Source organism: Delphinus delphis, chromosome X (assembly GCF_949987515.2).
Source record: "Delphinus delphis chromosome X, mDelDel1.2, whole genome shotgun sequence".
Taxonomy (NCBI): domain Eukaryota; kingdom Metazoa; phylum Chordata; class Mammalia; order Artiodactyla; family Delphinidae; genus Delphinus; species Delphinus delphis.
In genome coordinates, this window is record NC_082704.1 from 124,902,269 (window position 1) to 124,930,057 (window position 27,789).

Below are 27,789 nucleotides of genomic sequence, written 5' to 3' on the forward strand. Positions count from 1 at the left end.
AGGAGTTTTCTAAGACGTTTCTCAGCAGCTCGGTCGACAAAGCGTCCAGGAAACTCAGCGCTGGGAAGAGAACACTTCTGATCACCGGGATAGCTCACAGCCTTCTCATAACAGGAAGGAGGAAAGGGATATTTCCCCGGGACCCTCTGCCCTGTAAACAGATGAGGTGGAAGGTCCCCGAGACAGAGAACCAGCCATGGCTTTCTTGATATAAGAGAAGCCATTTTTGGCTGAAGCCGTCTTGGGATCTAGGCCTGGCCGCCATGCTTGCCCTTGAACAGGGCTTGGTAATTGATGATCTTAAGGGAACCAAAGAGCCAGCTGTTATCAGGCAAGAGAAGGAACAGTAGCAAAGACCACAAACCAGTGGTGACGCCTCCCAGTTCTGCTTCAGTGGGGATTAGTCTGAAGCCTCAACTGCCAGATCCACTGGGACCTAAAGGAGGATGATACTGACCTTTTCTGACCCTGTGACTTCAGTCAACTAAAGTTTAGACTCTGTGGACCTCAGCCCCAGTGCAATGCTGAAGTCTCCCCTGCTCCAGCCCCTTCATGAATATGCATGTGCCACCCAAGCCCCTCATGAATATGCATGTGCCACCCAAGCGTTTTCCCCGCCCCCTCCATGAATATACATGTGCCCTGAGATTAAAGCTTCCCCAATTTTGCCGTTCGGGAAACACTGCTTTGGGAAAGGGCCCCTGTGTTCTCCCTACTTGCCGCAGATAATAAACCCTTCCTTCTCCTGATTTTGGCTTGGTGTGTCTTTTGGTTCCACACCCATTGACAGGGGAGCCCAGGTTTTGGGTAACACCCCCAAGCCTTTCTCTTCCCTCCTCCCATTCTGTGCAAAGGCAACTCACAAAGCATAACGTGGACTGCCTGGGCCCTTGGAATATCATTGCACATCCCTGGTGTGACACCCCCAAGACCACCCTCACTTCCAGCGCCAGCTGTAACTCGTGGGCCCCCGGGACCACCCTCAGGGTCCATCGTTCACCATGTGGGCCCAGAGAACTCTGCTAGGCTGCCGATGTCATTGTTACGGTTCGTTACAGGGAAAGGGCGCAGCGTAAAATCGGCTGAGGGAAGTGGTGCGTGGGGCAGTGTCCAGGAGAGACCAGGTGTAAGCCTGCAGGTGCCCGTCCCAGCAGAGTAACGGGCAGGGCTCTCCCCTCCCACCAAGGGTGTGTGCTCACTTCCGGCTCTTGCCAACTAGCACGGTGGACTGCTTGAAGGACTGCCTTTGGTCTCCATCTCCTCCAAGGTCGAGCTGACACTGCACGCCCCAAGGCCCCCGTCCTAAATCACTCTGGAGCACAGACTGTCGGTCGTGGCCCAGGCCCCAGGCAAAGCACATATACTCTTATCACGCAGGACATCCAGGGGCTCAGAGGTGACCTCCCAGGAGCCCGGGAGACAAGGCCAGACCTGGCTTTGAGCAGAGTTAATTCTTTCCTGCACACCTGGGTCCCAAAGAAGATTCTCCATGTGGACTGGAAACTTTGAGGATGTGGGAAAACACAAAAAGAGCACAGGGCTCCCTTTCTGGGCCTCCCCAGAAGCTTCCCCCGCCCCCGCCCCAGGTGCTGCTAGACCTTTTACGGGGCTGCACCGCCGCAGCAAAGGGATCTTTATCCCCGAAGGCCATCGGTGGTGATGCTGAAAGCTCAGCTTCTACTCTGCACCGGTGCCGAATTGCATCTTGGAGGGGCGAAGTAGAAAAGGAGAGCTTTCTTGCTTTGCCAGACAGAGCGGGGCACAGCGGGCTCCTGCCCTCGAAAAAGTAGGTATCCCACCTTGGGAGGATTTGATGCATTTATAGCAATCGTTCAAGGGTGGGGTTGCTGATAAGATCAGGGCGTGTGCAGGGTCTCCGGTGTGCAGGGACTTGATTAGCAACGGTTCCGCATCCGCCCTTTGGGAACTCTGGGAAAGTCTCGGAGGCTGGAGTCTTGCCTATAAGAAAGGAAGGAGAAGAAGGCCTCTGTGCCCCGGAGCCCCAGCGGGCCCCACTCGGTTTCCGTCCTGGGGTTGAGATACGCTGCTCTGAGAAAACCTCCTGGAGCTTCCCCTCTTGCTACTAAAGCGGATGAGCCATTTTCCTTCTTGAATGCGTTCATAGTTGACGTGTATTTCTTTCGTCTATGGCATTATTATTATTATTTGACTCATGAAGGGAAATAATGAGAACCCCAATTGCTTGCAGAAAGTCCACTCTCGGTGTCTTGATGACTCTGGCCCTGAACATTTTCTGCTGTAGAACTGGCAGGGCCGACGCAGAATAAAAATGCAGCCCCGCGCCCAACCTTGATTTCGAGATGGCGACATGTGTGCAACCGCCACCTCTCTCTGGTTCCAGAATATTCTCATCCCCCCAAAAGGAGACCCCCCAACCCCATGAGCAGTCACTCCCCATCCCCTGGTAACCACGAATCCACTTTCTGTCTCTGTGGATTTGCCTGTTCCGGACGTTTCCTATCAATGGAATCACACACCGTGTGTCCTTCTGTGTCCGCTTCTCTCACTGAGCATCGTGTGCTCAAGGTCCATCCACGCTGTAGCCTGTGTCAGGGCTTCGCTCCTTTTCACGGCTGAGTCATATTCCGCTGTGTGCGCGGGCCCCGTGCTGTGTATCCATCATCTGTGGATGGGCTAAACGATTTTATAAGCACTTTATTCCATCGCAGTGAGGACTCCCTCACACGATGCATAATAAGGATGCAAAAGCAAACCTAGAAACACCCATGCCCCCCCCCACACACACACGCAGTGAAAACGAAACAGGGCACACCTTGGCATCCACACCAGCTTTCTCTCCAAACTTCCGGGTCTTTCTCTGTTTTCTCTTTAACAATTCTCCAGTGGATTCTGACTCGGGAGGTATGTAATGTTTTCTGGGAGTCTGCCTTTTTAGTGAGTGCCCAGGGTTTGGGTTTTTCTTGGGGGGGGGGGTGTGTGTGTGTGATTGCTGGCAGGTCTGGAGCACACCTCCAGGATGCAGGCGTTAAATGAGTCTCCGCAGACTCAGGGAAAAACACCCCTATGGATGCGCCCTGCGCACGGCGGCATCTGTGTAGGGTCCCGCCTGGTCTGCACACTCAGTGAAGCACTGGGATCCCCCTTCCTCCCACACCACCACATCCCACCCTCCCGATCATACTGTGCCGCCATGACGAAAATTAAGGCCAATGTGATGTGCTTCCTTGGCGTCTGGGGGGAACCAGGGGGCCCTCAAAGGGCCTGCGGGCACACTGGCCTCGCTGCTCAGCATCTCCCTTTCATTGCCCCCAGCCAGCCCCCTCCTGAGCAGGGGGACCACGCTCGGTGCCGGTTCATCCCTCCGTAGTCAGCTGAGCTCCCGTCCGCTCGTGGAGTTATTCACACGAGCCCATCCCACCCTCCCAGGGTCCCCTCAGACCCTCGTGACTAGAAAGCCTGCCTCTGGGGTTCACCCTGGCCTCGGGGGCAGCCCCGTGCGGCCCCAGTGGGCTGTTCTCCTCCACAGGCTGTGAGTGTACGTCTCACGTGGGCAGTGCAGGGTAGCATGAGTGAGGCCATTCCCCCAACCCCCTGGGGCAGGACTCCTCCGAGCGAGGTGCACGCGCGCCGACACTCACGCACAGGCACGCGCGCACACGCAGGCAAACGCACCATAGTTCAGTTGCTAAATAGCCCATCAGCTCTTTATTTAGGTATTTTGGCTGCCCCGCGTGGCATGCTGGATCTTAGTTCCAGGACCAGGGATCCAACCTGGGCCCCCTGCAGTGTCTTAAGTGCGGAGTCTTAACCATTGGACCGCCGGGGAAGTCCCTAACCCATCGACTCCTGCCGCATCGTTCAGGAGGGAGGTGAGGTAGGAAGAAACCGGTCTCGTGTGTAAAGGTTGCATCGACCAAGTGTTCAAAGCGCGTGTCACAGCTTCCTGTCGTGCTGGATACAGAGTTATGGGGCGTCCCGCCTTCCAGGAGCTCAGGCCACTTGCCTATTTCTCCGCCTTCTGCCGGGCACTGAACTCGGGACCCCCTGACACCCCAAGAAAGCTGGACCCCCAGAGCCTGGAGGAGGTTTGGGCTCCGTGATGATAGTGATGGATCCACGTCTAGGTTATAGAATCTCAAGGTCTGAACACATAGTAGGGTGACCACAGGGCTCGAGGGGTCTGACTATCCCCTGAAGTGTCAGGATTTGAGGGCTGAGAACTGTGGCTGGGGGGTCCCTTTAAGGAGGAAATGGTTTTCTTCAGCATCTATGTTAGGTTCTGAGGGCTTTCGTAACCAAGTACCCCAAACTGGGGAGCTTAAACAACAGAAATGTATCCTTTTACAGTTCTGGAGGCCAAAAGTCTGAGATCAAGGTGTGGGCAGGGCTGGTTCCTCCTGGGGGGTCTGAAGGAGAACCTGTTCTAGCCTCTCTCCCAGCTTTGAGGCTCCTGGGACTTCCCTGGTGGCGCAGTGGTTGAGACTCTGTGCTCCCAATGCAGGGGGCGCGGGCTTGATCCCTGGTCAGGGAACGGCATCCCACATGCATGCCACAACTAACAGTTTGCATGCCACAACTAAGGAGCCCGCATGCTGCAACTAAGGAGCCCGCCTGCCGCAACTAAGGAGCCCACCTGCCGCAACTAAGACCCGGCGCAACCAAACAAACAAAAACAAAAAACAAAAAACCAGGCATCCTAGTGAATTACAATAGCACAGTTTGCACTGGCGGAGCCCACGGTTATTGGTTATTCGTAGGGAATACAATTTGCACGATAACAGTGTTAGCACCAGGGATAGGAGAGGAATGAAACAGAAGTGGCTGGTGTGGCCCATGTACCTGGTGTGGCAGAGGAGCTGCCACGGGGGCTGCCTGATTACAAGGAGACTCAGGTGGGAGGGAGCCACTGAATTACCAGGGGCTGTCGTAGGGAGGGTGACCTTTGACCACAAAGAGGCTCTTCACCAACACAGAGTTCCCTGAGGGCCCGCGTTGCTGTGGTTTAGTGTGTGGCCAGCATCGCTGAAGCCCCCTTCTCTAGGGTCAGGGGCCTCTAGGAACTGATCACCCATGATGCTTCAGTATCTGACTTCCTCGGGGCCATGCTGTGGTCGCCTTTGCGGCTTCCGTAAGATATATTAAAATTTATATTTTAAGACAGTTCTGGTAGAAAACTTATTTTCCATGCTGCATGCATTATTTATATTTATTCATTATTATTATTATAGTCTTCCCCCCACCCCCCAATTTTAAGAGAAGTTCAAAAGGACCCCAGATATAATGAGCACCTTGTACTGTGCCAGGGGTGCCTGATGGTAGATGTTGGCCTCTGGGTCAACCAGATGGCTGCTCTCGCCCTGCTTCCTGGGCCTCTACTAGGGGGCCCCATTCTGCCTAACCTTCTTTTCCAGGGGGATGTCCTGCCCCTCACCTGGAGTTGTCCCTCCTCTTCTGGCCCAGGTGAACCTACCTTCAGTGGTGGAGTCCTAAAATCCTTGAAGGGACGGGGATTTGTCAAGCATGGTGGAGGAGACCAAGGATACCTCCCAAAGGTGTCCAAGCCAGAATCCCCTGGAACTTTATATGGCACAAGGGACCTTACAAATGTAATTAAGGTATGGACCCTAAAATAGGGAGATGATCCCAGATTAACCTGGTCCCTGCTCCATTCTAATCCCATGAACCCTCACAAGCAGAGAACTTCGGCTGGAGCGGGAGAGATGTGACAGACGGGAAGGTGAAGAGATGCTGAGGGTGGGATCTAGGTGACACCTGCTCAGACCAGAGACAGGATCCTACCCTCCCCCCCACTGACCACCAGCGGAGAGGCGGGGACTTCAGCCCTACAACCACAAGGAACTAGATTCTGCTGTTCACCCAAATGAGCTTGGAGACAGGCTCGTCCGGATCCACTCCCTTGGGAGCCCAGTGGGTAGACATCTCGATTTTGACCTTGTCAGACTTTGAGAGGAGACCCACAGGCGAGACTTCTCACCTACAGGGCAGTGAGATCCTATGGTGGTGTGTGTTTGAGGTGCTCCACGTGGGGTGACTTATTACAGGTGCCATAAAAGTCAAGTGCGTTTGCAGCATCAACATTCTAATGAGTTCCAGGCTCTCTGAGCTGGGGGCCGTGGCTGGAAGCACCTGGTGACGACCCCAGCCCCTCCATTCACCGCTCCAGAAACCACGTTAAAACATACGCTTCGGGGAGACTGGGCAAGAGGACAGGAGGCGTCAGCTGGCATTGCTGTGCCCCCACAGATAACATGCCTGGCAACGGGCCTTTCTTTCTGGACAAACACCCAGGGACAGGTCCACGCCCCCACTGTTCCCTGGGCTCCACCTGCTTCTAGGTCCTTCTTATTCTGTCACTGTGGCCACACCTGGGGCTCTTGCGGGAACCCCTGGAGGGTGGCAGCTATGGAGGACTTCCCTGATGCTCTGTTCTGGGCACACCTGGGCATGCCTGGCACACCTGGGTGCACCTGGCCAAGAGGGGCAGCTGATACCATGGTCTTGCCAGGGATGCTGGGAAGGCTTCCTGGCCTCGGTTTTCTCATCTGTAGGACAGAGGGTCACAAAGACCGGAAGGACCCTCCTAACCGAGCCTCGGATTGCACCGAAGAGGTCTGTATGCTGAACATCTCCAGGTGGCCTGAGTGGAGGGGGCAGCCTGCGCGTTGGGGTGACCCCCCAAGTCAGACCAGCTGGGTTCACTTCCTATGGCGATGGGGGGAGACCCAGAGTCCAGGTGTGGGGGTCACAGTTACAGAGGGTTGTGGAGTGTGGGATCCTGGGTCCTAGCAGGGACAGGAATCCTGGTGGGGCTGGGGTTGAGATCCTTGGTCCCGGGTGCTGGCGCGCGCTGATGGTGGTGGTGGGGGAGGAGGTCTCTGCTGGTGTGTGTATGAGGGGTGCTGTCCAGTAGGTGTCCGAATTGGGGGGATATGGATGTGGTCTAGGGTTCTGGTGGGTATTAAGGTCCCTGTAGGGTCTGGGGTTGCCAGGTTTAGGGTTTCTGTAAGGTTCTGGATAGGAGTCTGTGTGGGGTCTTACTGGGGGTCTGGGTTGGGGAAGTGTGGGGAGGGAGGGTCCTAGCTGTGATCTGGGCGGGGTCTGTGGTTCTAGCGGGGGTCAGGTGGAAGTCTGGGCGGGGGGTTCCACGCTCCAGGAGGGATTCACGTGGGAGTCCATGATCCTGTCTGGGGGGCCTGGGGTTCTGTTGTGGAGGTGGGCAATAGCCTAGCGGGAGTCCGCGGTCTCAATGGAGGGTCTGAGGTCCAAGGGGGCTCTTGTGGTCCGAGGGCCGGATTGGGGGTCCCGGGCAGGAGTCCAAGGTCTGGGTTGGGTCCACATCTGGGTGGGGGTCCTGCAGCCAGGCAGGGGTCCTGGGGATCTGGGCGGGGTCTGTGGTCTGAGCGGGGGTCCGGGGTCAGGAGGGGTCCCAGGATCCAGGCAGGGAGGGGCCCCTGGTCCGGGCGGGGGTCCCTGGGGTCGGGGGGGGTCCCTGGGGTCCTCGGTCTGGGCGGGGGTCCCTGGGGTCGGGGGGGTGGTCCCTGGTATCCTTGGTCTGGGTCTCTGGGGTCGGGGGGGTGGTCCCTGGTATCCTTGGTCTGGGTCTCTGGGGTCGGGGGGGGTCCCTGGGGTCCTTGGTCCGGGACCCCGGCGTCAGGCAGAGTCCCGGGGTCCGGGCGGAGGTCGTCAGCCGGGAGGGGTCCGCGGTGCGGGCGGGAGTGCCTGTTCCGGGCCGGGGTCGGGGGTCCGGGGTCCGGCGCCCCGGGTCAGGCGGCGTCCTGGGGTCCAGGCGGGGTCCGGGCGGGGTTCGGGGCGGGCGCGTGGGCGCGGGGGGCGGGCCGGCGCGGGCGCGTTTCCGCCGTCCGGCGGGGCTCTGAGTCCCGCGGGCGGCGCGGAAGCGGCGGCCGGGCAGCCATGTCGCTTTTGTCTGCGGCGCGGGCGGCCCTGCGAGTGTACGCGGTGGGCGCGGCGGTGGTCGTGGCGCAGCTGCTGCGCCGCCGCCTCCCGGGCTTCGCGGAACCAGGTCAGCGGCCGGCGGCGGGCGGGGGCGGAGGCGCCAGGAGCGGGCGGGGGGCTCGCGGCGGCGGCGGCGCCCGGCCGGGGTCGCGCCCCTCGCTCGGCCGGGACCCCCGGGGTGGGGGGCGAGCGGGGGAGGGGCGCGGCGGGGCCCCGCGTGCCCTTGACCCCGGCCGCCGGCCATGGCGCGCCGTGCCGGGCGCTCCCGGAAGCAGGGCCGGGCGGCCGCGGGGGGGAGGGAGGTGCGCCGTCCCCACGCGCCCCTCCCCCGCTCCGCGCATCCCGGGCCGGGGTCGGCCCGGGGGTCCGCTCCCCCCGCGCACTGCGGGCCGGGGTCCCCGGGGTCCCGCGCGCCCCGCAGCCCCGCGGCCGGGGCGAAGGAGGGGGCGCTCGAGAGCCCGGCCGCGCGCAGGGTCAGGTAGGACGGGCCTCCCCGCGGTGGGTGGGGGACGCCGGGCGCGCTCGGGGGCGCGGCGAGGCCTGGAGGGAGGGGCTTCCGTTCTGGGGCACCTTGTTCCTCTGGCCCCCGCGACCTCCGCGGCGTCTCCGGTCCCAAACTCTCCGGGGACCCGTTCGCGCTCTTCACGCACGTTGGGGACCTCCGGGGAGCGGGGGGTGGCGGCGATCCGTCTGGGGCTGTGTCTGGTCGCAGCGGCGTGCTCAGGACGTAAAACGGGGGAACCTGTAGGAATCTCTGTCTGCCCTAATTTGCAGGAGATCACACTCACCCTAGGCTACGCGAGCATACATGACATTGTATTTTTAGGTGACAGATGACTACTTTCTAAAACAAAGTATTCGGTGGGAACAGTGGCGCCGTGTCACCTTGTGGCCGGTCTCTCTACTGTGTGGCCTAAGGGGATAGATGGAGTCTCAGTTTCACCCGTGTTTCCGCCCTATTGACCTGGCACCCCCAGCAGCGTCTGGGCAACACCCCTGAGACGCGGGGGTGAAAAAAAGGCAAAGAACATGTGACTTTGGCTGTGAAAATACTTGAGAATCGCTCCACTCCCCGACGGCAGGGGCGCTGCCGGGGCCGCACTTTGCAAACCTGCAGCTCCGACCAGGAGTAGATATTTTTATATGAGCTCCACCCTCCCAGGCCTCCATCAAAGGGAAATACATCTTCCAGGTTTATGTGAGGTGAGCATTTGGTTTTCTGATAAGCTGGATTTCGGTATTTTTTATATAAAAAAAACCACATTGAGAGCAATCAGAAATGAACAGAGGGTAAGACCCCAGCCAGTACCTGGGGCTCGGGGGTGGGGTCCGCATAGTCACCTTTGAGATCAGGACTGGCTTGTACACAGTGAAGACGTATGGAAAGCTGTCCCAGGTTGCCCCAAATGGCCCCAGGTTGTGGAGCGCACCGCTCCGAGCAGTTTTGCTCGCGGTCGCGTCTGGCTGTCTCGCCTGGGAGCCCGTTTAGCCGCTCGCAGAAAAGACACGTTGAGGATGGAATTTAGACTTGTCGGTGTTATCGCAGCAGCACCCCAAAATGCGTGCCTCGGAAACGTGTTGGAGGTGCATCCAACCTGAGGGCTTGCCCTGTGGTTTCCACCTGTTGACTGATTGAGAAAAAAATAAAGTTGTGGAAAGGCAAACCAGCCATGAGGCCATGTGTCCGCCGAGGGCATCCTTATTCCGGCTTTTGCAGAGGGTTGTTTCATCCAAAGATGGACTTGCTGGGCTTGCTGTGTGCGAGCCACGTGGTCTGTGGGGTTAGAAATCATTTTAGGTCTGGGCGGAGGAGTGAACGAACATCCGTCCCATGTGCCAGGTGGTGGCCGGTGTCCCAAGTGGCGCTGTTCCTCTGCTTTTGGACCCATTTTTTATTTGCCCCTAACTGGACTTCACCTTGGCGGGGGAGGAGACATTGAACTTTGCCCCGGTATGGAGCTAGATAAACAGTAACCAGAGGCCCCGTTCACATGGAGAGTAGCTGGGCTTTGTTGTTCTTAAACATCAGATGTTTTCTTTTTTAAAAAAATAACTTATATAGTCTATATAAATATAAATCTATATAAAGTCTATATAAATAAAGTCTATATAAGTCTATATAAAGTCTATATAAATCTATATAAAGTCTATATAAATAAAGTCTATATAAATCTATATAAATATAAATATAAAATGTTCACAGTATAAAATAGTTGATACGGAAATAGTCTCTTATTTATATATTCTAAACGGATAACGACAAAGCCCAGCGGTGATTATTGAAGTGCGTTTGGTGTTGTGAAAGTTCTTCGCTAACCCACCGTGAGCGGTCAGGTCATGCCTCAGATTTACAAGTACCTTGGTTACGAGTTGGCTAATATTCGCATGTCAGATCTTCAGTGTCTAGAGAATCCGTCTGTAGATCGTCTCAGCTTTGATGAGTTGCTTGTGCACGCTGCATGTGTTTCATGCAGTTGCATAACTTTTACTGGGACTCCTTAGATAAAAGGCAGCTGTCTCACATTTATGGCTGTCGCTTTGCAACTGTGGGTGGTCCTGCACATTTTATCCGGTGGGGGACAGGCGTGTGGTGTGAGTTCACCTGGATTCTATGAAAAGGTGAAGGAAGATGCTGAAAAGGTAACCCGCCCCTGAATGTAACCTTCAAATGCGCTCTCCGTAAACAAGATCATTACAGACTCATGATCGTTGCAGGTTGTGCCTTGATAGAGACGTGTGTAAGCCAATGAAAACTTCCTGTAACAGACCCCGATTTCCAGATTCTCTATGGCGATTGTCTGTTACAAATTAAATGTCTCCGATGCATCAGGTTTGAAAGGGAGAGAAAGTCATCCAGATGTGTTTTGCAGGGACGTTCTGATACCACACGGACATTTCCCTTAGGAATTCTGTTGGACATAGGAGGTAGGTCTGGAAATGGACTTCTGCTGATGGGCTGACACCCCCAAAAGATGTCAGCTGGCCCACTTATGAAGCTATTTTAGGGTGGATCCTGGTGTTGAAGCTGCAGGGTTTTTTAGAAACTGATAAAGAGGACGTTATTTCTCGTTGGTGTTGTGTACATATGAACGGTTGGGGGTTGTGGATCCAGGGAGGTGAAACCACAGTTTTCATGATCTTAGGAGTTTTTGAGTCTTAAAAAAAAATAAGTACTCCCCCACCCCGCCCAACCCAAGAGCTTTTTTAAAAATAAATTTCTAAATTTTTACTTTTCGGCTGTCCCACGCAGCATGTGGGATCCTAGTTTCCTGACCAGGGGTCGAACCCGTGCCCCCTGCCTTGGAAGCGTGGAGTCTTAACCACTGGACCTCCAGGGAAGCCCCAAAGAGCTTTTGTTTGTGTGGCTTTGACTTATCCATATGGATCCTATTCACTTACATGTTAATTAAATTTAAATTTATTTGAAATGAAAAAAAAGATGAACAGAAATTTGAAACAGAAATTTACAACATATATTTCAAGTAACATAACAAGTCACTTACATGTTATTCCCAGTAACATTTTTTCCCAGTGAAAAATAACTATAATCTCCAACACAAACAAACAAAAATCAGGGAGAGTGGCCCTGTTTCTGGTTCTTGCCAGTTTCCTGAAGTACCGACTGGGAAGAATGCAGCTGGTTCTCTACTTGGTGGCTTCATCCTGTGTCTTGTGACATGTCCCTTGTGTTGGTGAAGCCGATTGGGAAGATCTGGCTGGTGTCTCTGATGTGAGAAAAGGCAGGACCTCGCCACGTCCCTGGCAGTGTCGTGGCGATGGTCCCCCCCAGAGATGCTCAGGCCGCCCTGTAAGAAGGACCCTGTGGAGAGGGTGCTTTGACAAAACCTTGATTCCTGACTCTGACGGGAGATGTAGACCTTGCCCTCCGGACAGTGGAGGGTGGCTTTGTGCAGCCGCCTTCAACGTATGTGCTCAGAACCCTCCTACTGTGTGTCACCTCCTTGGAGGTTCTGACATCATTGGCCCGAAGGAGGTGATGCCGCAGGGGGAGGCCCTACGGGCGGTGCCTCCTTAGCTTGTCACTGTGTCAGGGATGCGTCCTACTTTGTGGGCCAAAGTTTGCGCCAGGATGGCGCTGGACTCCTTCAGCCAAATCACAGCAGTAATTCATCGTCATCATCCAGGTGTAGTCGGATCTGAGAAAACTGAATTGCGTGGCCCGCGCGGGATGGGGCAGCTCATATTCCAGAGCCCAGGTGTCGTGCCCGCTGTGCAGTTCCCGTCGCTTTTTGGGACCACCTTTCCCACGCTCAGGTGCCCCATCCTGGCTTGGCTGTAGGATGTGCGGTTTGGGGGTTTCCTCTTTGTGAAAGTCCTGGCTGTATCGGATCCCCTCCCCCTGTCCTGGAGACTTTGGGCCTCACCCCTGAGCCGTACATCCTTCTGCCCCATCCCTGGCTACCGACGTGCCCCTTAAATCAGCCCCCCCAAGTGTGACCTCTCCCTGAAAGCCTCGGGTGGGCCCTTTTGACCGCAGGGCGCCCAGCACCAGGGGTGATGTTACCACTCATAGCTTTTATAGTTTTGTTCTCATCAGCAGAGCGTGCAGGGGCGGCTGTAACAAAGTACTTAAAATCATGGAAGTTCATCCTGTCTCTTTCTGGAGACCAGAAACCCGACGTCGAGGTGTCCCAGGGCTGCGCTTCCTACAGAGGCTCCAGGGGAGGGTCCTTCCTGCCTCTTCCAGCTCCTGGGGGCTCCAGGCGTCCCTGGCTTCTGGCCGCGTCCCTCCCGTCTCTGCCTCTGTCTTCCCGGGGCTTCTCCTCTGTGTCTGTGTCTCCCCTCTCCTGTGTCTTGTAAGGACCCTGTCATTGGATGTAGGGCCACCCTCATCCAGGAGGACCTCATCTCAGACCCTCCCCTTCGTCACCTCTGCAAAGACCCTGTTTCCACATAAGGTCCCATTCTCAGGTTTTGGGGGGACGTGAATTTGGGGAGTGGGGCCGCTATTCAAACCACTGTCGTCGTTACTGGGTTTTGGCTTTGAACATACGCCCCACACTCAGAAAACGCCTGGTTGGTGCACTTTGTGATTTAACCCCCTGAGTGCTGTACAGGGGGTTGAAAGCTTGCAGACTTAACCCATTTCAGGGGGAAGTCTGTTCCATGGACATCATTTGAGGAAATCAAATAAGTAATAAAACTAACATTCATGCTCTCAAAGCGTATCTTTTTCTCTCTGTGTCTAGGCATATGTATGTATATTTGTTTATGATTATTAAAAGTTTCTCTTTTTTTTTTAAATTCATGCTCATGCCTAATTCGAAATTTTCTGCTATTTCTTTTTTTTCTGTTTTTTTGAAGATGTTAGGGGTAGGAGTTTTATTAATTAATTTATTTTTTCTGTGTTGGGTCTTCGTTTCTGTGCGAGGGCTTTCTCTAGTTGCGGCGAGCGGGGGCCCCTCTTCATCTCAGTGCGCAGGCCTCTCACTATCGCGGCCTCTCTTTTTGCGGAGCACAGGCTCCAGACGCGCAGGCTCAGTAGTTGTGGCTCACGGGCCTAGTTGCTCCGCGGCATGTGGGATCTTCCCAGACCAGGGCTCGAACCCGTGTCCCCTGCATCGGCAGGCAGATTCTCAACCACTGTGCCACCGGGGAAGCCCAAAAGTTTCTCTTTTATTGAAGCATACTTGATTTACAATATTGTGTTAGCTTCAGGTGTACAGTACAGTGAGTCAATTATACATATATATTCAGATTCTTTTCCATTATAGGCCATTACAAGCTATTGAATGTAGTTCCCTGTGCTATACAGTAGGACCCTGTTGTTTATCTATTTTATATATAGTAGTGTGTATCTGTTCATCCCAAACTCCTAATTTATCCCTCCCCACCTTTCCACTTTGGTGACCACTAGTTCGTTTTCTACGTCTGTGAGTAACAGCCAGCTTTTAAGAAAACTCAGCTGCCCTTTTGGGTGTCCTGGCCCTGATTGGCAGCTCCGGGAAGCCGAATGTGTCCCACTGACAGCCGGGCAGTGCTGCACCACAGCTCGTAGGTGTCTCTGTGCCCAGGTGTGAGTGCCCACGGTGGGCATTTTGAGAAGTTCCAGGGATTGAGAAATCCATTATCGCCCCAATCTGGTTCCTGATGCCAGATGCACCTAGGAGAAAAATAGAGGGACGTCCCTGGTGGTCCAGTGGGTTAGACTCCGCGCTCCCAATGCAGGGGGCCCGGGTTCGATCCCTGGTCGGGGAACTAGATCCCGCATGCCTAAACTAAGACCTGACGCAGCCAAGATAGATAGATTAAAAACCAGAACAAAACAGCTGAAGCATGTGCAGTACAGAAAGTAATATTTTTAACTTTCTTTAATTGATATAAGTTAATGTACAATATTATTTAAGTTTCAGGTGTACAGCGTAGTGACTCACAGTTTTTAAAGGTTATACTCCCTTTATAGTCATTATAAAATATTGGCTGTATTTCCTGTGTTGTACTATATATTCTTGTATCTTATTTATTTTATACCGAGTATTATAGTTCGTTCTTCTCAATCCCCTTCCCCTATATTGCCCCTCTCCCTTCCTTCTCCCCACTGGTAACCAGTAATTTGTTCTGTATATCTGTGAGTTTGCTTCTTTTCTGTTATATTCACGAGTTTAAAAAAAAATTTTTTTTTGGATTCCACAGATAACTGATACCATACAGTATTTGTCTTTCTCTGTCTGACTTATTTCATTAAACATAATAATCTCCAAGCCCATCCATGTGGCTGCAAATGGCATGACTTCATCCTTTTCTATGGCTGAGTCGTATTCCACTGTATATATGCACCGCATCTTCTATATCCATCCCTCTGTCCATGGACGATGGCCGTTTAGGTTGCTTCCATGTCTTGGCTGTTGTGAATAGTGGTGCTGTGAACATGGGGGTGCATGGATCTTTTTTCTAATGAGTGGTTTTGTTTCTTTCAGATAAATATCCAGGAGTGGGATTGCTGAATCATACAGCATCTCTATTTTTAGTTTTTTAAGGAACCTCCATCCTGTTCTCCATAGTGGCTGCAGCAGTTCACATCCCCACCAATGGTGTAGGAGGGTTGCCTTTTCTCCACACCCTCACCAGCATTTGTTATTTGTGTTCTTTTTGATGAAACCCATTCTGCTGGGGGGTGTGTGTGTGAGGTGAGATCTCATTGTGGTCAAAAAGGCATCATTTCAAAACAAAATTAGAAAAAGCTCGTATTTAATGCCACTCTGACAACTTGATATCCACTTGAGACCCTCTGTTTTCGTCTTCTTTCATCTGATGGTGGCGTGTGGCACGCGTGCTTGCCGACCAGGTTTTCGGTTGGGGAGGTGGGTCGTCTTGGGCTGGCGGGGCGCTTGGGAACGTGGCCTCCGTCTGGAGAACAAGCCCCCCTGCTTGGCGTCGGGGCTCCTGGATTTCCTAGAACAGGACAGAGTAAAGCAGCTCAGGTGAGGAAAGAGCTGTCATCGGGAGTCCAAAGACGATCCCCAAACTAACAGTAAAAAAACGCGTGTCTTCGGACGCACCTGGACGGAAGAGTCGCTGGCTTGTCAGACTGGCCCCTCTGCTGTGCCAAAGCCAGGAGCCGGAGCGGCAGCCCCCGGGGACCCTCTGCGTGCGCCCTTGGTTCCGGAGCGGCCCGCTCCCCGCCGGCCGGAGCCGGGTCTCTTCTCACGCTGTGTTTGTCTCGCTGCTTCTCGGCAGGTCGTCCCGAATGAGCGAGGCCCGGCCCGGGTGGCGCAATGGAGGGCAAGAGCCTGGAGGGCGCGCAGACCGACCTCAAGCTGGTGGCGCATCCGCGCGCCAAGAGCAAAGTGTGGCGCTACTTCGGCTTCGACACGAACGCCGAGGGCTGCATCCTGCAGTGGAAGAAGATCTACTGCCGCATCTGCATGGCCCAGATCGCCTACTCGGGCAACACCTCCAATCTGTCCTACCACCTGGAGAAGAACCACCCCGATGAGTTCTGCGAGTTTGTCAAGAGCAACACGGAGCAGATGCGCGAGGCCTTCGCCAGCGCCTTCTCCAAGCTCAAGCCCGAGGCCGCGCAGCAGAGCGCGCAGGAGCCGCCGGCCGCCAAGGCGGCGGCGGCGGCGGCGGCGGCGCACGGCCACGAGGGTCGCAGGCAGCAGGAACTGACGGCCGCTGTCATGGGCCTCATCTGCGAGGGGCTCTATCCCGCGTCCATCGTGGACGAGCCCACGTTCAAGGTGCTGCTGAAGACGGCCGAGCCGCGCTACGAGCTGCCCAGCCGCAAGTTCTTCTGCGGCAAGGCCATCCCCGAGCGCTACGGCGCCGTGCGCGACGCGGTCCTCAAGGAGCTGGCGGAGGCCGCGTGGTGCGGCATCTCCACCGACCTGTGGCGCAGCGAGAGCCAGAATCGGACCTACGTGACGCTGGCCGCGCACTTCCTGGGCCGCACCGCCCCCCACGGCCTCTTCCTGGGCTCCCGCTGCCTCAAGACCTTCGAGGTGCCGGAGGACAACGCGGCCGAGACCATCACGCGCGTCCTGTACGAAGCCTTCATCGAGTGGGGCGTCAGCTCCAAGGTCTTCAGCGCCACCACGGACCGTGGCAAGGACATCGCCAAGGCCTGCTCGCTGCTGGACATCGCGGTGCAGATGCCCTGCCTGGGCCACACGTTCGACGCCGGCATCCAGCAGGCCTTCCGGCTGCCCAAGCTGGGCGCGCTGCTCGGCCGCTGCCGCAGGCTCGTGGAGTACTTCCAGCAGTCCACCGTGGCCATGTACATGCTGTACGAGAAGCAGAAGCAGCAGAACGCCGCCCACTGCATGCTGGTCAGCAACCGCGTGTCCTGGTGGGGCAGCACGCTGGCCATGCTGCAGCGCCTCAAGGAGCAGCAGTTCGCCATCGCCGGGGTCCTCCTGGAGGACAGCAACAACCACCACCTCCTGCTGGAGGCCGCCGAGTGGGCCACCATTGAGGGCCTGGTGGACCTGCTGCAGCCCTTCAAGCAGGTGGCCGACATGCTGTCCGGGTCCAAGTACCCTACCATCAGCATGGTGAAGCCCCTGCTGCACATGCTTCTCAACAGCACGCTCAACAGCAAGGAGACGGACTCCAAGGAGATCAGCATGGCCAAGGAGGTGATCGCCAAGGAGCTCGCCAAGACCTACCAGGAGACGCCCGAGATCGACATGTTCCTCAACGTGGCCACCTTCCTGGACCCGCGCTACAAGAGGCTGCCCTTCCTGTCCACCTTCGAGAGGCAGCAGGTGGAGAACAGGGTGGTGGAGGAGGCCAAGGGGCTCCTGGACAAGGCCAAGGACGGCGCCTACCGCGCGCCCGGGGACCAGCTGTACGCCCCGCCCGAGGAGCCCCCCGTGAAGAAGCCGGCGCCCTCGGCCACGCCGCCGCCCGCCAGCGTCATCCACGACATGCTGGCCGAGATCTTCTGCCCCGCGGCGGGCGTCGAGGACCAGGACGGCTGGCGCGCGCAGGTGGTGGAGGAGCTCAGCAACTTCAAGTCGCAGAAGGTGCTGGGGCTCAACGAGGACCCCCTCAGGTGGTGGTCCGACCGCTTGGCGCTCTTCCCGCTGCTGCCCAGGGTGCTGCAGAAGTACTGGTCCGTGGCGGCCACGCGCGTCTGCCCCGAGCGCCTCTTCGGCTCCTCGGCCAACGTCGTCAGCGCCAAGCGGAACCGCCTGGCCCCCGCGCACGTGCACGAGCAGATCTTCCTGTACGAGAATGCGCGCGGCGCCGCGGCCGAGCTGGAGGATGAGGACGAGGGCGAGTGGGGCCTGGGCCACGAGCAGGCGTTCCCTCTGGGCGACGCCGGCCACGCCGGCTACTTCGGCCTCAGGGACGGCAGCTTCGTGTAGCGCGGCGGGGGAGGGTGGGGGGAGGGGACCGCGCGTGGGTGCCTGTCGTCGGATGCTTGGCTGTCAGTACTGACCCCGCGGGTGGGCGCGCTGCCCGGGACAGAGGAAATGCACAGAACAGAGAGATGGACCTTTGGTGGGGCTTCGGGCGGCCCAGAGGACAGAGACGGGCTTTGGGTGGCCCAGAGCTGGTGAAAATGAGCGTTTTCTCTGGAGGGGCCCCTTGCGTCGGCACGCAAGAGAAAGAAATGACTTATCAAAGCCCTAGATGTCCGCTGATAGGGTTGCAAATGCTGAACTCCGCGACAGAAGCACGGCCGGCACGGATGTCTTGCCCTCTAGATAATTCCATACCTGCAGCATTCGTGTTCTCTGCGAGGGACGGTTTGGGGTAAATCGGAGAAAGATTGAAACCGACGGGCAGCTGAGGATGAAACCCCTGGGTGTCCTCCACCGACACCATCCGCGGATGTTAGCCGTGGGTTGGTGAAGGAACCTATTTACACTGTCATTTACGTGGGAACCTTGCCTCTGGGTAGCCGGGGAGAGACACTCTCGCCAGACGCCCTGTTTTCAAGAGACACCAGTTTTATGTTTGGTGGAAAATGTTAACAGTGAGCCTGCAGTGCAACCGCTTATAAAAAAAAAAAAAGCAGAAAAGAGGTGTTGGTTGTGGTGTGTTTTCTGCCGTGAATCAGTCTTTTTTCTCCCCTTGCCTGAATTCACAGTCCTTGTGAGCCCTGGAGCTCATGGGTCTTGAGGTGGGTTTTCTGTGAGTCTGATGCTTCAGAGGTCCGGTTTCCCCAGAATCACTTTTCTTGGGATGAACCTAGAGAAGGTGGTCCCCACTCCTTGGAAACGCTGCTTTTGAATACGGAGGACCCTCTCGTGCCCACGGCCGGCTCTGGAGGGCTGATTTAGATTTGACTCCTGGAAAGGGCTCTTGCATTCTCTTTTAAACACCAATGGGGGGTGGGGGGCATTGAGTTAAAAATAGTACCAGGGATCATTTTATCTTTGGGGGTCCTTGTGGGTTGCTTACGCCCCTGGGGAAACGGGAAGGCCGTTTCTAACACTTAGAACTACTTTTATTTTTTTACTTATTTTAAACGAATTGCTTTTCTTTAAGAGGCAAAGCCCCTGGACTTCCCTGGCTGGTCCAGCGGTTAGGACTCCGTGCTCTCAGTGTAGGCGGCAATGGGTTCGATCGCTGGTCGGAGCCCTAAGATGCCACGTGCTGCGCGATGTGGCCCAAAAAAGAAAACGACACCAGTCTTATCTCTGATTCTCACCTGAAAACAGCCCAAGTCCGGGTGGAGGTTTTGTCGGGAGGTACAAATGCCCCATCTCAGCCCTCGGCAATCTTTTCCCAGGACCCCAACATCGAGCCGCATCCCGGGGGCTTAAGGAGGGCATTTCTCCAGGTTCGTGGCTGGGGACTTCCTGTGGCTCCGGCCAAGGCAGTCTTTTACCTTGATGTCACCAGCCGTGAACGTGTTTAGGAAATCAGGCGTCGGAAAGCAGCGTCCCCTGCGCCGTCTCCTTGAAGGAAAGCGATAGCGTCGCTGTCTCCAGACCCTCTGTTCTGCTCTCCGGCTGGGAAAAGAGCCGCAGAGACGCACATCCCACCTCCCGGGCTGTAGTTGGCTGTTTGCATCTGACCCCCCCCCCCCCCATTTCTTAAAATCCTGGCTTTCTGTCACTCGTGAAAACTTGTGTCCCTCCAGCTAGCCGCCTCTCTGCGCGTTTCTCACGTTTTTTCCTAAGCCCTGGCGTTGCCGGCCCTCTTCCTGGCTTGTACTTTTCCTTATTTAACGCTGTGGAATCGGACGCTTGTTCAAGAAACCCCAGCGATAAACGGACTCCTAATTGATCGGTCTGACGTGCGTGAGTAACGCTTCACACTTGCAGGAAAGCCTCCGACCTCGAGAGAGGGCTTTATTTCTGTTTGTTTAAAGAGACTTTTCCAAGCCACGCGGAAGAAGGAAGGCCCCTGTGCTTTGTTCTGGGGTCTCTGGGAATCACATCAAGGGTGTGATGCGTTTCTGGATCTTTTGGTATCACAGTGTGTTTATGTGAATAAAGCTGCCAGCCGGGCAAGCCTGCTAGGGGAGTGGGAATTCTGCACGTTTGTTCCCTGGGCTGTCTTTGCACTGGGTGTGGGGAGGATGATTTTAAAAAGCCGAGCCTTTTGGGGTGCTGACCTCGGGCCATATGTATCGCTAGGGCATCTGGGTTCTCTCCCATCGACTCCTTTCTCTCCCCGTTCCCTTCCTTTCTCTCCTTCCTTTTAAGAAAACGAGGTACCCCAGAAACAGACAGACTGGGAGGTTGGCGTCCGTTGTTATTTTTCTCCCTCTGCACGTTATGGGTTGCCTCCGTTCCTGGGGGCATGGGGAGGGGGATTCAAACATAGAATTTTTCTGCACAAACATTTTGAGTTTCAACAGGCCAGTTTTCGGTCATGATAACCTGACACTTGCAGAGCATTCCCCGTCGAACATTAAGTGGAACGTGGCCTTCAGTGTCTTAGATAAAGTATCGTTGCTGGCATCTAGAATTTCTCGTAAAAACACAGCCCCTAACCGTTAAGGATGTGTCTTATCTGGGTCGGCCCAGGACTCTGCTTCCTCAAGATGGTGTGTGTTTCATGCTCAGGTCTTGCTCTAAAGTCAGTTTCCTTTCAGAGTCCCGCTCTCATCCCGGCTCAGGGAGGCGGGCGCCTCAGTGTGTGTTTGGAGTGACCCCGGGGTCTCGGCTGCTCTCTGAGCGAAGGCCTGGGGCCCATCACAGGCTTCTGAAAGCACCGCGGCCCTCGGACATTCGTCTTTCTGGTTTCCGGGTGCAGTCTGGACCAATCCCGGACACATAGCTAGAATTCTTCTCCTTGGGAACCTGCAGCCCCGTGTGTCCCCGTCCTATAAATTGTACTGCATTAAGACCCAGCGTGGGATGTTTTGCAGCTGTTCTGGCCACCGGGGGGCTGGGTTTGCAGCTCTGCCTGGAAACACAAGCCCTTCTGTGCCTCTCACGGCTAGCAGGCCCAGGGCTAGGCCTTCGGGGTCCTCCTTCTGCGTGCTGGGGGCCCGTGGCCACTCTCCTCTGAACTTCGCTGGCTTCGTCCTCTGCAGCCCCGCGCGGGCGGGATACAGTGGCTGCTTGCCTTGGGTGGCTTCAGCCTCCAGCCCCACCGGCCTCTGCTCTGGCCCTGCAGTGCACACAGCCAGCCCCATATCCTGTCGTGCTCAAGGCAAGATCCCGACCGTTCAGGCTCCCCCTTCCTCTCTGCAGACCCGGGTTCCTGGCCTGGGCGTCAGCCCTGCAGACGCAGGGCCCTCCCGGAACCTGCGTGGTCTCTGGGTCCCCCCGGCTGCCTGGGCCCATCCCGGCTTCCCAGGCTGGGACTCCGAGGCTGGGGGCTCCGCATGGCCTCTTTGCTGGGGTTGTTTGTGCTGGTTTTCTGGGAGCACCCTTAGGATATCTGCTCAGTGGTTTGACCTTTGGCCTGAAGCGAGGTTGGGTTGCTTTGCCCACCTCTCGTTTTCAGCCCAATTTGTTCACCTTCTCGACTGACCCAAACTCCCTCAATTTTTTGGGTGATGAGAGACCAGATGGGATAGGCTTTTAGCAGACGGCAGATGGCACAAGGCAGGGGCGGATTCCTCAGGAAGTGTTTCCTTAGGGAGACGAGCATCGCTTCCTCTGTTAGAAGGATGGAACCCGGTGGTCTCCGCAGCTGTCCTTGAAAGAGGACTTTTCCTGAGAGATTTAGTCACGTGGGGTCCACAGCAAAGGCATTTCCCCTCGGACGGCGGGTGTCCTGGCAGATGACACTTGATGAGTCCTCGCGGGGCTTTTGCTTCCAGGAGGATCCTGGCTGGGTCTTCGTGGAAATGAGGCAGTGATTGGAGAGTAGGTGACATTGGGAAGATCACGTCTCGTGCACAGCACCGGGGACGCCAGGATTGGGGTTTATGGTCCAGCGTAGGAGCTGATCATTGTGTCGATGGCCAGTTTGTTACATACATACTAACCTTTGTGATTCCATGCCTGGATGGAGTTGATTCTATTTATATATATATATATATATATATATATATATATATATATATATGTATGTATAATACATAATGTAAATATGTGTGTAAACATAAGTATATATATTTACATATATAAATATATATACTTTTATATCCTATCTATGTATATCCTCTTTTTTATATTCTGTTATCTGTCATCTGTGATCATTCATCTGTGTATTTATTGCATATCTGTCACCTGTCTACATCTTTAGCATCTATGCCTGTATTATTTATTATCTCTGCATCTGTAATCTATCATCTATGCCCTTGTCCATTTTCCGTCTATTATCTATCAACCTGTTATCTGTATCTGTTGTCTATATCATCTGTGTGTTTATCTATGTATCTATGATCAGTTTGTCATACATCTCTGTATCTATCGTCTGTCTGTGTATCTTATTTATCATCTATACACTTATTCTTTATTTATCATCTGCGTATCTGTGTATTTTCTATTACCTGTCAGTTTGTCATATCTGTCTATCTATCTGTCTCTGTTTATCCATCCATCCATCCATCCTGTACTTTTATGGGTAAACGTCTGTCTCTGTTTATCCATCCGTCCGTCCTGTACTTTTATGGGTAAACTGAAGGTACGTTGAGCAGCTTTCATTCTCCCTGCAGGAAATGTAATGAGTTGATGCACTCCTCCTTAAAGGACAGCTGTCGTTGGTCAGCCTGTCATGGCTTAACACGTTTCCCGGCTCCGTAAGACACTCTGGCAGGAACCGTGGGATTCCTGCAGTCCACTCTCCTCCCGGAACCTCTGAGGACTCAGCATGTCCAGCTCCTCACCCAGGAGAGCTGGGGGAGCATCACCCTGCCCTCAGTGCGTGGTGCCCTGGCTCCGCGGCTGGTGTGGCCCTCCCCCCTTCACACGCACTTGGCCGGAGAGCTACACCATGCCTCTCGGGCCCGGGCAGCTGGCCCCGTGGCTGCAGGCCTGCCTGGGGTGGGGGGGTCTCCCCAAGGAGGAGCCCGTTCCTGGGCTGTGGGCGGTGAAGCCCACGTGGCGGGTCTCCAGGTGGCAGAAGGACACGGGGGAGGTGCAGCCGCTGGGATGCAGTGACCGGCTCACCTCCCTTCCCGCTGGCATCTGGGGTCTCGCGTGCCAGGCCACGGGGGCCAGTCCTGGGTCTGTGGTCAGCTTGGTTCAGGGCTGTCCCGCCGTGTACGGCCTCGCGAAGGAGCGCGGCCCGGGACAGCGGAGGTGGCGCACGCGCAGTGCCCGAGCCCGCGGTGAGCCTGCCTTGGTGGGTGTCTGGCGGCAGCAGGGACACCCCCTGGGAGGGGCTGGCAGTGGCCCTCCCAGGTCTTGTCCTGACCCCCCCGGCGAGGCGTTGGGATGGACTGGGAACGGGGAGGTGGATGAAGGGAAGAGCAGATGCGCAGTCGGGGGGGGGGGATGGTGGGTGCAGGATGCACGTGCAGGAAGGCACGTCCGTACCGCTGGCAGCGCAGGGGGAGACCGCGCAGGGAGCCCCCAGCCCCGCCTTTCCTCCTCTGCCTCTGACCCTCTCGTGTGCACACCTCCGGGCGAGGTGGCGGGAGCGTGTTGCAGACTGAGTCTTTGTGTCCCCCCGGAATTCGTATGTGGAAGCCCTGACCCCCGAGGGGATGGTGGTAGGCAGTGGGGTCTTTGGGAGGTGATTAGGGTTAGATAAGGCCATGAGGGTGGGGTTCCCGTGATGGGATTAGTGTCCTTATAGAAGAGGAAGAGACCAGAGCTCTCTCTCCACCACGTGAGAAGTATGCAGCTGTACAAACCAGGAGGAGAGCCTCGCTGGGAACTCATCTGCCCTGGCCGTGGTCTGCCTCCAGGCCTGTGAGAGGCACGTGTCTGTTGTTGAAACCACCTTATCTGGGCTACTTTGTTATAGCAGCCAGTATTAGTCAGGGCTCTCCAGGGAAACGGATATCTATGTAGATGGATAGATGATAGATAATAGATAGATGATAGGTAGGTAGATAATAGCTAGCTAGATGATAGATATGTAGATGATAGACATATGATAGGTAGATAGATGATATAGATAAATGTAGGTATTGGTTCTGTGTCTCTGCAGAGCCCTGTGTAATACATATATCTGTATCTTTATATCGGTATGTGTACATTGATTGATTGGAATTGACCTACACAATTCGGGAGACCAAGCAGTGGCACAGTCTGCCATCTGGAGCCCCAGGAAAGCCAGTGGCGTGTTCAGTCCGAGTCCAAAGGCCTGAGAACCAGGCACACAGGTGTCCAAGGGCAGGAGGAGATGGACATCCCAGCTCAAGGACAGAGAGACAGAGAATTCTCCCTCCGCCTTTCTGTTCTATTCAAGTGTCAACTGATTAGACGGGGCCCACCCTCCCTGGGGAGAGCCACCTGCTTTCCTCCATCCACCTGTTCAAATGCTCGTCTCGTCCAGAAACACCCTCCCAGACACATGCAGAGATCACGGTGCCCCAGCTCTCTGGGCTCCTGGTGGCCCAGCCAACTTGATGCGTACCTTCACTCATCATGCAGCCCGCCCTGGCACGTAGAGCAGCTGAGTGCCGCAGGACGTGACCAGGGCTGCAGGCCTCAGCGGGCACAGCTCCTGGGTCCAGCTGACTCTCTCGCCCACGTGCTCAGGGGTGGCTGGGGGCCTCTTCAAACTGCCTGTTACCTCACCCAGCCCGCAGAGGGGGTGGGGCTTATCTTCACACATAAAAGACTCCTGCTTAGAAAGGCCTCTGTCGGGTCCACGTGGAGGCTGTTTTCTCTCCCCCTTTCCGCATTTACTCCTATCATCCCTGGGGCTTCTCCCTACATGGCTCTTTCCTCCGGTGTTGGCCCTTCTAGCACAACCATTTTTATTTTTTAAAAAGAATTATTTTATTATTTATTTTTAAAATTTTGGCCATGCTCCGTGGCTTGCGGGATCTTAGTTCCCCGACCAGGGTTGGAACCCGTACCCCCTGCAGTGGAAGCGTGGAGCCCTAACCGCTGGACCGCTAGGGAAGTCCCATGGACCTCTTGTATTTCTGGGTTTGGAGGGCGTTGCCACAGGGTTTAGTGGCCGCTGCAGGAGGGGTTTAGGATCCACGCGGGTGACATTACGAGGCTGAAGAGCCGTGGGGCCCGTCAGCTGCCCCCAGCTCTTCCTGTCCCCCTGCTGTTGGTGGAAGCAGCCGTGCTTCGTGGCTGACACCTGCACTGGTTTCTCAAGCTGTGGAAACACGCCAGCATGAGAGGCGGCCGTCAGGTCCTCCTGCCACAAGGATGAGCCGTCATCCAGGCGATGGTACCATGCTGGCCTGAGCTGATGCCTTTTGCACGCTCCTCTGGTCCAGCTGGCCGGGTCCCTGCTTCCAGACGATGCCCAGCGGAAGCTAGTTAGGGCTCTCGGTTGCCTGAAAACTCATACTTTGTGCTGGCTAATTTTATCTCACTGTGGCTGGGCTGTGGACCCAGCTTTGCGGTCAAACGCTGGTCTAGAGGTTGCTGGGAAGATATTTTTTAAGATGAGAGGAACGTTGGGACTTCCCTGGTGGTGTAGGGGTTAGGACTCTGTGCTTCCACTTCAGGCGGCACGGGTTCGATCCCTGGTTGGGCAACTAAGATCCCGTATGCCCCGTGGCATGGCCAAAAAAAAAAAAAAAAAAGATGAGATAAACATTGAAATCATGCAGCAACATGGATGGACCTAGAGATGATCGTACTGAGTGAAGTAAGTCAGAGAAAGACAAATATATCACTTATATGTGGAATCTAAAATATGATACAGATGAACTTCTGTACAAAACAGAAACAGACTCAGACACAGAAAACAAACTTATGGCTACCAAAGGGGAAAGGGATAACTAAGGAGTTTGGGATTCACAGATGTACACTACTCTATATAAAATAAACAACAAGGATTTACTGTAGAGCACGGGGAACTGTATTCAATGTCTTGTCAAAACCTACAATGGAAAAGAATCTGAAAAAATATATCACTGAATCACTCTGCTGTCCACCGGAAACCAGCACCACATTGTAAATCAACTACAGTTAAAAAAACATTGACACCAGGAGACTTTGACATAACCAGATTGTCCTTCACAATGTGGGTGGGCCTTGTCCAATCAGTTGAAGATCTTAGGAGAAAAAAAGACTGAGGTTCCTCAAGGAAGAGGGAATTCTGTCTCCACATGGTCATGGGACTCAACCTGTAACCTCAGCTCTCCCTGGGTCTCCAGCCTGCTGGTCTACCCTTCAGATTTTGGGGTGCCCCCTCTACACATCTGTGGTTGAATGAACCAATTCCTTCAAATAATCTCTCTGGCTCTTTCTGTCTCCCTTTCTCTTTCTCTCTGTGCTTCCTGTTGGTCCATTTCTCTGGAGGGACCCATAACTAAACATACTTTATGTCCATAGGTGGCACTACAAGAAAGCCAGTTAGAGTTGGGGGTCCCAGGAATACAGGAGCCAAGCCCCTCCCAGTCATGAGAGGACATGTCAAAAAAATTTCATTTCCTCACGCTGACGGACTTAATTGCCAAGCGTCTTCCTCTCGTGTAAAACACCCAAGCTGTGGTCACCCGACTCGCTGTCAATGTTAAACATTTCCTTGTCATTGAATTCTGCTTCTCAGATGCGAATTTCTTTTTTCACAATTCAGCAAATGTAGTTTTAATAAACCCTTCTTAAAGAAACTGTAAGTCTTAATTCTGTGTAATCGATCGTTGAACAGAGAAAATATTTAACTCTGTAGTTTAGATTAACCGATATTGGCAATTATTGTTACAAAATAAAATGGTCATATTCTAAAGCTATCAATATGAAAATGACATTACTAACCAAAGCTGTCAGGAAAAATGAAATAGGATAAGAAATTCAGGTAAGTATTGCAATTTTCTCATTCTTTAAAGATAAAAATTAAAAATGTCACATTAATTTAATAATACAAGTACTAGATACATAAACAATGATCAAGGTATGGAAGTAAACCCCAAGCCAACATGGTACTGATGCCTGCTATCTGCTGTCATTAGTCTTCCTGTTTTCGTTCTTTGAAAACTTTCTTGAATTTTTCATTTATTTTAAAAAAAATTAAATTTTTTAATTGAAGTATCGTTGATTTACAATGCTGTGTTTCAGGTGTACAGCAGAGTGATTCAGTTTTATATTGTTACATATATATATATATATATTCTTTTTCAGATTCTTTTCCCATGTAGGTAATTACGAAATATTGAGTATAGTTCCCCGTACTGTACAGTAAATCCTTGTTGGATAAAGAAGATGTGGTACATATATACAATGGAATATTACTCAGCCATAAAAAAAGAATGAAATCATGCCATTTGCAGCAACATGGGTGGACCTAGAGATGATCATACTAAGTGAATTTAGACAAATATCATGTGATATCACTTACATGTGGAATCTAAAATAATGATACAAATGAACTTAAACAGAAATAGTCACAGACAGAACAATTTACCGTTGCCAAAGGGGAAGGGGGGAGGGATAAATTAGACTGGGATTAACATATACACGTTGCTATATACAAAACAGATGACCAGTAGAGGCCATTATTAGTGGACATGCTTTTTTTTTTTTTGCTGTGAACACTTGATTTATTTCCCTATAATGTTAGTACTCTTTAACCATCATCCTACATCACATACAACTTTGTATCCTGTTTTGGTGTGTTTGTTTTTTTTTTCACTGCATCATTTCTCTGTGGTCTATTGAAAACCAAGTATAAGTGACTGCAAAATACTTGCCTCTGTGTTTTTGGTCACTTGCATAAAGTTCTAAACAGTGTTTATCATGTAACGCGTGATCGCTTTACAGGTGATTCCCTCTTAGTTATTCATACCCCCTTAATATCACATTTCTTTTCTTCCCTAACTTTACTGAGGCAGATTGACCTGTAACTCTGTGGATGCTTCGTGAT

At 53.9% G+C, this 27,789-nt stretch overlaps 2 protein-coding genes across 2 annotated transcripts in view; both read left to right on the forward strand.

The window, feature by feature from the left end:
• The first annotated feature begins 7,889 nt into the window (after positions 1-7,889).
• DHRSX (dehydrogenase/reductase X-linked) overlaps positions 7,890-27,789 on the forward strand; it is a 191,974-nt gene continuing 172,074 nt past the window's right edge. Inside the window, exon 1 of the mRNA XM_060002556.1 lies at positions 7,890-8,023. Within this exon, the coding sequence (XP_059858539.1) occupies positions 7,915-8,023 (109 nt within the window). The 5' untranslated portion in view covers positions 7,890-7,914. The remainder of the gene's footprint in view (positions 8,024-27,789) is intronic.
• On the forward strand, positions 7,902-18,454 carry ZBED1 (zinc finger BED-type containing 1). Its single transcript, XM_060002555.1, has 2 exons — positions 7,902-8,023; positions 15,655-18,454. Exon 2 carries the CDS (start codon positions 15,693-15,695, stop codon positions 17,790-17,792), a length of 2,100 nt encoding a protein of 699 aa, XP_059858538.1. The 5' UTR covers positions 7,902-8,023; positions 15,655-15,692; the 3' UTR covers positions 17,793-18,454.

What these genes read in the sequence shown, in the direction of transcription:
- ZBED1 (XM_060002555.1), top strand. Translation starts at nt 15,693, where the DNA reads ATGGAGGGCAAGAGCCTGGAGGGCGCGCAGACCGACCTCAAGCTGGTG.